At 45.9% G+C, this 11,027-nt stretch overlaps 1 protein-coding gene across 1 annotated transcript; it reads right to left on the bottom strand.

Moving 5' to 3' along the window:
* Positions 1-1,689: 1,689 nt before the first annotated feature.
* On the bottom strand, positions 1,690-10,827 carry EIF2B5 (eukaryotic translation initiation factor 2B subunit epsilon). The gene is made up of 16 exons (XM_012736928.3): positions 10,377-10,827; positions 9,194-9,318; positions 8,129-8,314; positions 7,859-8,036; positions 7,689-7,769; positions 7,333-7,410; positions 6,774-7,086; positions 5,696-5,841; positions 5,326-5,467; positions 5,099-5,200; positions 4,810-4,917; positions 3,961-4,051; positions 3,535-3,658; positions 2,840-2,965; positions 2,291-2,401; positions 1,690-2,118 (listed from the first exon to the last, which is right to left on the bottom strand). Exons 1-16 carry the CDS (start codon positions 10,572-10,574, stop codon positions 2,059-2,061), a joined length of 2,169 nt encoding a protein of 722 aa, XP_012592382.2. The 5' UTR covers positions 10,575-10,827; the 3' UTR covers positions 1,690-2,058.
* Positions 10,828-11,027: the final 200 nt, after the last annotated feature.

An 11,027-nucleotide genomic window follows, 5' to 3' on the forward strand; every position in this document is an offset into this window, starting at 1 on the left:
TCACCACCTGTTTTCTTTATCATTGGGTCATGTGGCTTTTTAAAAGAATTCCTTTATAAGCATTAATGGAGATTTTAGAGGGAACAAAAAAAAGCTCATGTGTTTAATTTTCCATATTTAATTGGAAATCTTTTGCTTTGCTTTTAATGTGCTTTTAACCTTTTCTTTTTCTTTCTTGTTTTTAGAGACATGGTCTCAAGGTCTCATTCTGTTGTCCAGGCTAGAGCTCACTGTAACCTTGAACTCCTGGACTCAAGCAATCCTCCCACCTCCGCCTCCCAAAGTGCTGGGATTACAGGCTTTAGCCACTGTGCCTGGCCTCTTGTAACCTTTTCTATTTTGTAGGTCACTCCAGCATCGCAATTCTGTAAAGCCTTCCCTAACCACCCCTACTAGAAGGGATCTCTCCTTCCTAAAAACATTCTATAGACTACTTCTAATCTGTCACAGAGATCTGTACATATTTGGTATAGATCAGAAATGCCTTATAGTTACTTACCCTATTAGGTCCATGCCATAACCTTTACATGCTCTCTAGGAACTAGATTCTACTCAACAAGACATAAACTTAGATTTACTGAACAAGTAAATTAAACCATATCCTGGGCACCCTGTTTTTTCCTCTTTAGAAATACCCAGTAATACCTTCATACTCCCAAGTAGAATTCAATAATCTCTTCCTCAGCTTGTATCTTTGCACCCAACTAAAATGAAGGCAACCATTTGATCTTTTATGTTGGGGGGGGGCACTTGCTACCACAGTGACATTTGCCAAAGTTTAAGTGCCAATAGAGGAAATTATTGACTTATTCCATATCTCTATACGAAGACAACAAAGAGCTCAAAAAGATGTGACAGAAAGGCATGTCTCATGGTTGAGTTTAAAGGAGACAATACAACAAAGTGACAAATGCCAGCTCTAGAGTCCATTATCAAATCTGGCTATATCAATTAGTAGTTATGGGACCTCTGTGAGCTTTCGGCACCTCATCTTAAAATGGGGATATGACCTACTTCCCGGGGCTGATGTGAGGATTAAATGAACTAACACATTAAAGGTAGTTAGCAAAATGCCTGTCACACAGTAAACAATATTAAGAGAAATCTTTCCCAGGACCTTCCTGTGTACTTAGGATATCCATTATTATCTTTGGGTTTTGTGGCTGGGGCAATTTTCCCTTCATTGAGACATAGTATGCTGTGTCTCAATGGAGATTACGAGGTTCAAGTCTAAGGACCTGTGACGTGGAGCGGATTTTCTTATCTTTAAGATGAAGAGTAGCCCCGGCTTCTCTGACAGGACTAGTACTGGATCAAGTAGAAAAGGCATGTGAGAGGGACTGACACACGATAAAGGGCTTTACAGAGGTTTGGCATCATCACTCTCTGGCAGTGTTTAGACTAGAACTCTTTATGGCAACAGGCTTAGGCACATCATCCCAGGACCACAAGCTGGTCCACAGAGGCTGGAAAAGAAAGTAGGCCCTTTACTACCCATAAGCCAGGGGAATGGTTAATTAGCAAGGCACCACAGTACCACCTAGTGGCCATAACACCCTTCTCTCTCTCTCTCCCCCAGTTAGGAAAAGGCTGCCAGGTCAATGGTTCAGAACTCTGGTCACATTCTTTTATGGCTGAGTAGTCAAGGATGGAGAGAAACCAAATAGTCATGGTTGGAGAGAAACCAAATACACCGCTATCTCTTTTTTTAATATTAACAAATACAAGGAGCAGAGAGAGCCAGCTGCTCTCTGCTGTCCCCTGAGGGAAAGCCAGTGCACAAAGCTGTTCCTCTGGCCTTCCTCCAACTGCAAGGCCTGCCTAGCTCCTCCCTAGGCAGCTTTGTTCCAGCCCAGCTTCCCTCATCCCAACTCCCCAGTCAGGATGGGAGGCACATGGTTGCTGGCGGTGGGAAGAATACTGTAGTTCCAGTCTCTGCTCGTTTAAGTCTTGGCCTGGATGGGGATCACTCATCCTTCTGCAACTAGCTCCTCACTTGTCCTGGCCTAGGAACCAGGAGGGCAATCAGTCACACCCACAGGAGCGGGCCGTGCGACTTCAGTCATCTTCAGATGACTCCTCTTCGGCCTCTTTTAGCCACTGGATGAACCTCTGCAGCTGTAAGGAAGCAGATGGGAGATCTACTGGGGGAGGGGCACATAACCCTCCTGTTCTTAGCAGATAAACAGCTCTAACAACCACAGAAGCCCAGGGACTAGCCACCCTAGAGTGTAGGGGCAAGGACCTGGGAACCAGACAACCACCTTGGTGAGAGGGCAGCCCGACTCACTTGTTGATTCTTACGCAACTGCCGGCCCTTGTCTGTTGTGTCCCTTTGGCTGAACCAGCTCAGGATTGTTTCCTCAGCGAGGATCTCCAGCTGGTAGAAAGCCATCAGCACCTGCAGAAGGCCAGCAAGGGGGATTGATCTCAGGGGTCTTAAGAGTCCAACAAGATATAATGGATAACAGATGAGGAAGCATGACCTTAGCATCTCTCTACCAGGCCCTTATCTTCCTTCCACGTACTGAGCAGCCTACTCCAAAACAGACAAGACTGAGCTGTTGACTCAGCTACTGGGGCAGATGTAACTTCTGGAACTATTGCTGCATAGAACTTTGTACATTCCTAGGCCACCCTGCCCAAAAAATTGGCTGCCTTACTAGCCTGGCTCCAAGCTGTATTATTCCAGCAATAAGCAAAATACTAGGGGTGGATGGTACTGTTCACCAAATTCCATACGGGATTCATGTTAGCTTCTTGTTTTGTGTCTCCATGGGTGTCACCAAGGCCTCTTTGAAAGCAAATGCAAGAGCATGGGGCTTGGGGTGGTATTCACCTTGGCCATTGAGGTACCAAGAGCTTCGTGTTCCAAGAAGAAGTCCTCAATGGCTGCTAACGCTTCCAAATGGTCAGCTGCACGTTTTATATAGTTCCTAAAAACAGGGCTCCAAGCCTTGAGCAGCTACGGAAGAAAGGAAGAGAAGGGAGTTGCAATATACTTCTGAGCATGCACCTATACCTGGACAGCAAAGAAAATCAATATTCATGACACGGGAGAATAACAGGGAGATGATATAGGCCCTATGGAATCATGTCAGTGGAACTTAGGAGTTCTGGGCAGAGTTGGGGAGAAAGAAGAGATTGCTCAGAGAAGATTAAAGGGAATAGGATGTTGCAGGCTGCCTCAAAATACCTATTCCCAGATTCTAGAAGTTGATCTTGTGCTGGGTCAAATCACTTTCATAGAGTCTGACTGTCCAAGTCTATTCTGAATATACCTTTGGGGGTCTAGTATGGTCTGAATCTTGGAGTCTCAAAGGCCACTCAGTAATGAACCCAACCTGACTCCTCTGGACCAGCTAAGGGTGTTCTAGAACCAACCAGCTTCCAGAGGCAAGGAGAAAGGAACCAGAAATAACATATATCCCATAATAAGACCTTCTACTACTGATTTCTTTTGAAGTCAAGTATAGCAAGGATATGTATCTGCCTCTACCCAATCCCTTGTATCCATCCCAAATCTTTGCTCACAGGAAGCAGCAGGGAACAGTAGCGGTTTGGGTCAAGCGGAGAATCCATTTGTTGCAGGGGGAACTCCAGGACCACGTGGCTCAGTACCTGCATCACCTCCTTTAGACTTATGTTGTAGGCGTACCTGTGGGGAGACTAGGGTGACACCAGGGCCTCCACTGGCCCTTCAGCATGCTGTAGAAATAAGACTTTGACAGAGCATTGGAGGAGAGAAAGTTGGATGGAACAACATGGAAGGAGAGGGCTTAAGAAGGAAAAAAATCTATGCTGAGGCTACAACCTAATGCTCTCCTTGCTCCAAAGACTACTGGGCTTCTCCATTTGGGATGTCAAGGGATAGGTTCCTATTTGGAAAAGAAACACTTAGGAGAAAACCCCTACCTGCCTGGGATTACCCCAAGGAGACCAGGGAGGGGCTGCTCTTACTTGAGAGAGTTGATTTCCAGGACTAGATTGTCACAAGAAATATTCTCCTCTTTGCCCCGCTGAAGTGTTCCCAGGACTTCATTCTGGAACACTAAAATCAAAGCAAGAATAAGTTCATGGGCCAACATCACTGCAGAAGCCTTTGGCTAGTTGATCTAGGCCAGGCGTCCTCAAATTAAGGCCCGAGGGCCACATGCAGGTGTTTTTGCCTGTTTGTTTTTTTATTTCAAAATAAGATATGTGCAGTGTACATAGGAATTTGTTCATAGTTTTTTTTAAGCTATAGTCTGGCCCTCCAATGGTCTGAGGGACAGTGAACTGGCCCCCTGTTTAAAAAGTATGAAGGCTGGGCGCGGTGGCTCACGCCTGTAATCCTAGCACTCTGGGAGGCCCAGTCGGGCGGATTGCTCGAGGTCAGGAGTTCAAAACCAGCCTGAGCAAGACCCCGTCTCTACCAAAAATAGAAAGAAACTAATTGGACAACTAAAAATATATATACAAAAAATTAGCTGGGCATGGTGGCGCATGCCTGTAGTCCCAGCTACTCAGGAGGCTGAGACAGGAGGATCACCTGAGCCCAGGAGTTTGAGATTGCTGTGAGCTAGGCCGACGCCATGGCACTCACTCTAGCCTGGGCAACAAAGCAAGACTCTGTCTCAAAAAATAAAATAAAATAAAATAAAAAGTATGAAGACCTCTGATCTAGGCAAAGAGTAAACTAGGGACTTTCCTCCTTTTTCCAGGGCATTGCTCCTCTGGCCTCTCACCTATGAAGACCTCTGATCTAGGCAAAGAGTAAACTAGGGGCTTTCCTCTTTTTTCCAAGGCATTGCTCCTCTGGCCTCTCACCTTTGACGTCATCCATTTGAGGGGACCCTGTCCGGCTGTCCAGCTCCTCAGAATCCATACTTCGCTCACTCTCACTTTCACTTTCTTCTTCCATGTTGATCCTGAGTCCTGAGGATCCATAAAGGATGAAGAAAAAAATAAGGAAAGAGCCACTGACAAAGAGTAATATATCTGTCCTGTCTATACGAATAAACGAATGTACAAGTAACGTACTTCTAAAATATTCATTATCCTTCAAAATATTCAGATTTTAGTAGAAGGAAGAAGGCAGGCATAAGGCCTAGCTCACCCCACAGATTCTGTCGTAGTTCCTCCTCTTCCTCCATGTTCATGTCTGCAACTTTCCAGAGGTAGCCCTGGCCTGCAACTCCTACTTCTGCTGGATTGTAACCTGGAAAAGGCATTGATCTATACAGAAGGCCTAGCAGAAGCACCAATCCCTCCAGGAGGAAACATTCATTTTCCTATGGGGCAGAGAGAGACACATAGATGCCCCACACCTGTTGAGCCTCACACCTTTCATCTTCACTTTCTCTTTTTCTTGACCAGCCCCAGAATCATCACTGAATTGGCCATCATCTTCATCTTCCTCTGCATCTGGAGGGTGCAAAGAGATCACCGAGCCCTCTGGCAGCGTGATGTCTGGGCCCACTATCACCTAGGGGAGAAAAAAAAGAGTGGATGACACAGAACCATCAGTGTGTTGAGGAAAAGTCCTGACAATGAGAGAGTGATTTTTTTTCCACTAAGCTAAGTAGAAGGTAAAAGAAACCACTTGATTTGTACTTTCAAGCCAGATTGGATTATGGGTGGAAATAAGGACTCTCTGGCTCAGTACGATTACCACTCGATTTGGGGCCTGTGCATAGTATGGAGCAGGTCTCACCTGGGAAGTGAGGACACAGCGTGGCTTCAGTATAACTCGTTCCTTGACTTCAGCATTGTCACAGAGCAGAGACTGATGGATCTGTGCTCCAGCAGCTACTCGAACACCCTGCCACAAATAGGCCTGGTCCAGCACCACATTATCACCTGGCTCAGGATGGAAAGGACTCCTGGTCACTCAAGGCGCAGACTAGAGCCCTTTATGGAGGCCAGGGCTGACTGACACCAACACAGCTCTTACCTAGCTCTATCACACCATCCCCTCAATTCACCAGAAACACCCACTCACTCTCTAAGCCCAGGCCTGTGCATAGAACATTGCTTAGCCTGACCATCCTCTACCAGGTTTACAATAATTATGGACTATCTATCAGGCTTAAGAACCCGAGAACCTTCAATATTCCTGGGGACCCCTTGAACTCATGAACCTTACTAGAACCGTATCCATGTCTGTAAAGAGAACCAAATTATTCCACTTCTTCTTGTACATTTTAGAGTCTGAATATTATTGTTCTTTTAAAGAGGTAGTACTATTCGAAGCATCACATTCCTACAACCAAAATGAGTTGCCAAGAGGCTAATTAGGCAGTTATAATAAAGTAAAAAGAACACTGGACTTACAGCCAGAATTCCCAAATTCAAGGCCCACTATTGCCTCTTATTAGCTATGATCTTGGGTGAGACAATGTCTTTGAGCTTGTTTATGTATCTATAAATTAGGAATAAACAACATCTATCTCACAAGGTTTTTGTGAGGATTAATGAAACAATGTATGTAAAAGCCCTTTGTAAACTATAATGCAGTAAATAAATGTTGTTGTTGCTGTTAATTATCCACTTGGTCCTGAATGTAAAATACAGGCTACCACGGAATGTGGAGAGTCATCCAATAAAAGCTCACAGGCCACAAATTAAAGTATCAGTCTTTTCAAATCTGTTTCCTCCTTTCTTAAGGTAGCCACTCAAGTTCCTTATTCCCAGGGACTGCCCCCTGTGTATCCATCCTTGTTTCTGGAGACACAGGACCCCCCAGGTTCCTGCTCCTAGGATAGCTGCCTTGATTCCCCATCTGTGCTCACCAATGTGGCAGCCAGGACCAATGACACTGTTGGTGATGGAGCAATTGCTACCAATGACAGTGCCAGAGCCCAGGAGCACATTTTCCTCCAGGATGCTTCCATGGCCCAGGCTGACCTCAGGCCCTCGGTAGATGTTGTGCCGGGAATGAGTGCAGCTCTGGGTGGTGCTGTCAGTGAAGTTTGCCTCGGGGGTGAGAGGGTAGACCCATCGGCGGATGACATCAGTGCACACAGCTGAGTACATGTGTAGGTTGGAGACCCGGGCACCATATTCCCTAGTTGTTACATGCATGTGGATCTGGTTGCCTAGGATCTGAATGAGAAGGAAAGGGAGATCAACCAAACAAGGAAGACAGAAAGAACGCCCCCACATACAGCACCTTTCTAATCCTCATAGGTTCTGCTCTGCCTCTGTTAACAGCCCGAATGGCCTAAGACTTTTCTTCCTGTACTGTTCTCCTCCTCCTCCCTCCTAAGGTTCACAAAAGGAACCAAAAGTTACCAGCATGAGATAAAATCATATCCTTCTCCTAAAGAGGCATAGTAAGCCCTTTCTTACCTCCTCATTCACTAACAGTCCTCGCACAAAGTCATCTCGAGTTTGGTAGTCAAAGTTGTCTGTGAAGAGTTGAGCCACCTGGGGGGTAAAGTGGGGTGGTCTAAGGTTAGGTGTTATTCTTTGGAAGCATAGATAAGCAAGCCCTCAGAGACCTATCACACCCTAGACATTGGGTATAGTCCAGAATCCCAAAGAAATTCCCAATGGCATACTGGGGACAAGATGACAGCACCTCTTTGCTTTAGAACAGATAAGAAAAAGAGGGAGAAAAATATAGTCCGGCTTTCTAAGGGGGGCAATAATATACTCTCAGAGTTTTACTCTTTGGATGTGTGGCCTTGGCCTGAAGAGCTCACCTGAGGAGAGCAGATGCTGATATGACAATCCAGTAAATCATATCGAATCTCCACTCCATCTCCATTGCCCTGAAATAGGCTCTGTAGGGAGAAGTTACAAGGACTTTAAATTGTTTCTCCTGTTGAAGCCTGCTAATTTCCTACCTCAAGGACCCCAGATACCCACACACCAGAGGAAATGAAAAACGTCGGAGGCCCTGGGTCTTCTGAAAATGGAGAATCCGGTTTGTGGCACTATCCACAGCCACTACCACATTGTCCTCTTGGCAACGAGTCGGGTGGCTGGGGGACGACTCCTTGAAGATCATTGTCATCACAGATACATTTTTTTCTAGCTTCCGCCGCAACCTATAAAGGATAGAAAGGAAAAAGCTGCAAAAAAGCAGTCACAGGGCTTTGCTGGTTCCTAACCCTTGTCCCTGTCATTCTCCCATCCTGACCTGTGTTCCTCAAGGGCTCTGGTAATATTGATGTTTGAAATGACATCCCCATACACAAGAAGGAAATCAGAGCGCACCAAGGCCTTGGCATCAACATCACGGAGGACATCTCCCAGTGATCGATATAATTCTGATGTAATTATTCGAACCACATTGAGGGACGTAGGGCGGCACCACTTGGATTTCCTAAAGGAAGGTGGGGTTGAGGGGAATGTGTAAATCAAGCATAAATATCATATGAACCTTCCCTGTTTTTCTCCCCCATTCAGCACTCACACTCCTTCTCTATGGCTTTTTTGGGTTCTTGCCAGCGTCCTCAACTTCAAAGAGATTTATGAACTATAATTAATGCTTTCAGCATCCTGTGTCACCAGTCTTGTTTTATGGCATAGAGAAACATAGTTATTTCCTCTCCATACCTTGATACCTGTCCTCAAACATGGATTTGGACTCAAAATCTTGCTGAAACCTAGGGTACACAAAGTACCCCAGGAACACACTTTTTTCATGTCAGCTTTCTCCTTGTGAAGTCTATATAAAATTTAGGAACTGTCTGATGGAGACCATGCTAATATCCTAAACTTCCATAAATCCTGAGATTTAGTCATTTTTGAGATTTCAACAGTTGTTAAGTGCTCATCATGTGCTTGGCACTAAGCTAGGCAGTGGGAATATAAAGATGAAGAAGAGCTCATTTTTGTCTTCGAGGGTCTGAGCAAATATTATTTAAAAACTCAGTGAAAAAACAAATATGTTATTTTTGTAACTTCAATATTAAACCCATTAAATAAAAAGCAAGCCCACTGGGACCAAACTTTATAAGTGAGATTCAGAAAAATCCCAGTGTTATTCTTTAATCTTTGTCACAGGAACCCCAAGACAGGTAGATATAAGGCTTCAGCTGCTCACCGTCTGATAATTTAAGAAAACACTCTTAGAATTTACAATGGGATCTACATAGACACATTTTTTTTCCCTTTACATTTCCCCTTACTAAATTACTTCCATCCTGAAAAAACTGGAAAAAGGTGGTGAAACATGGAAAGAAAACTTGGAGGATCTTACAGTAAATGTTCTTTGATTTGAGCCGCCTTCCAGCAACAAAAGACAAAGGTTTCCTGTACACCTGTGGCAGTCAGGAATTCCAGAGTGTAGTCAATTAATGCCACGTTGGCTAGGGGCAAGAGGACCTGGAGAATAGGATGTAAAAAAATTGGATCTGTTAAGGGCTCTTTGGTTACATCACTACAATAATAATTTTCACTCCTCTATGAGTATTTCCAAACACTATAGTTTTGCTTTATCCTTTCAATTCAAAGGCAAAGGTTCCCGTCTTTGATGTTCATGGCTTGCTCTAAGCTTCAGAGTCTAAGATGTTACAATTTGGGCATAATAAGCACAGAAGCTATTTGTCTAGTATCAGACAGAGCTGTGATAGACTAGCAGACCATTACTGACAAAGGATAATAATGGAAATCAATCAAGTCTCCATACATTTAAGCACTACTAAGGCCTTCTTCCCCACAAAAATTTCCTTCCTTGGTCCCTTTTTAAGAGTCAGGAGCTGTTACTCTCCATCACTGTTCAAAAAACAAGCATTAGGCTTTTTTTGGGGAGATTTGGAGAGAATTTTTCCTAAACCCAATGCAGTTCCCTCTCTTTGATAGAACTGGGTACTGCCAAGTGACCAAGCAATTCCCAGAGCCAGCTCAGTCCAGTTCTCCACTGTCTAGACAATTCAGGGGCTAATGGCAACCAACCGCTAAACCCATTTTGTCCTCCTTTTTACAGAAGGCACTGGCTGTCATTAAAATCTGAAAGGAAAAAAAGTACACTGCCTTAGATCTAGCCCGCTCTTTTTAAGGCATCTTAAGGGTCTTTCAGAGGCAAAGGGTGGTGTTTCTTTTCACCTAAGTGTCTCTCCTGTGCAAGGTTAAAGGCGGCGCAGCCTCCTCTAGGGGCATTGATTCCTGGTGTGCAGGCTTCTCTCCAGCACCGTTTCTACATTTAGTACTCTCCATTCCTGTCAAACCTGAGGTGGACAGCAATACGAATGTCCCAATCAGCCAGGTCACGGCTTTAGACTGTCCCTCCTCCGCCTTCCTCCTAACTAGATAAGCTCGGTTTTAGGATAACAGGATGGACATAAGTACTTCCAAGGCACGCTGCACTAGACAGCCGAAAGTATAACTTACTCCAGCCCCGCCACCCTCCAGGCCCTCTGGCCGCTTGCGTGCGCTGTGCTCACCCGAGGCTGGTCTTTGGATATCGGGAAGAAGCGGCGGTTGAAGCTGTCGGCCACCAGAACTGCTTGTAGGGGCGGCGGCGGTTCCTCTTCCGCCCCTCTGGCTCCCCCACCGCCGCCGCCGCCTCCCGGCCCGCCGCCGCTGCGTTTGTTGGCCCGACCGGCCGCCGCACCAGGCGGCGCCACCACGGTGGCCGCCATCTTCTTCTCTCACGGCCACCACTTCCGCAGGGAAGCTGACACCGCACGCAGTAGGGGACAAAAAGGATCCAGCACTTGAAAAACGAAGGGCTAACTAACGTAGGGAGGGGAAGAGAAGGGAGAAGTGCGCATGCGTCTTCCCATCACACACACTATGTCTGAGGTGTGAGCCTAGGGCAGTGAGGGGTGGGATTATGCCGGTTGTCCTGCTCAGTGGAGGCGCAGGGTGGAGCTCCGGTCCCTTAGACGTCAGACACCGTCTGCAAGTATTGTAGGCCTTCACGTGTACGTGAACGAACCGAGAATCTCGTGGCATGATGGGACTTGTGGTTGCCGCGAGGGGGCCAGATCCATCCGAGATCTGTAATCGTCCAGTGGTTTCCCCGCCCCGAGCACGTTAAAAATCGTAGTCCTGGCCGGGCGCGGTGGCTCACGCCTGTAATCCTAGCATTC

Source organism: Microcebus murinus, chromosome 1, assembly GCF_040939455.1.
Source record: "Microcebus murinus isolate Inina chromosome 1, M.murinus_Inina_mat1.0, whole genome shotgun sequence".
NCBI classification, from domain to species: Eukaryota; Metazoa; Chordata; class Mammalia; order Primates; family Cheirogaleidae; genus Microcebus; species Microcebus murinus.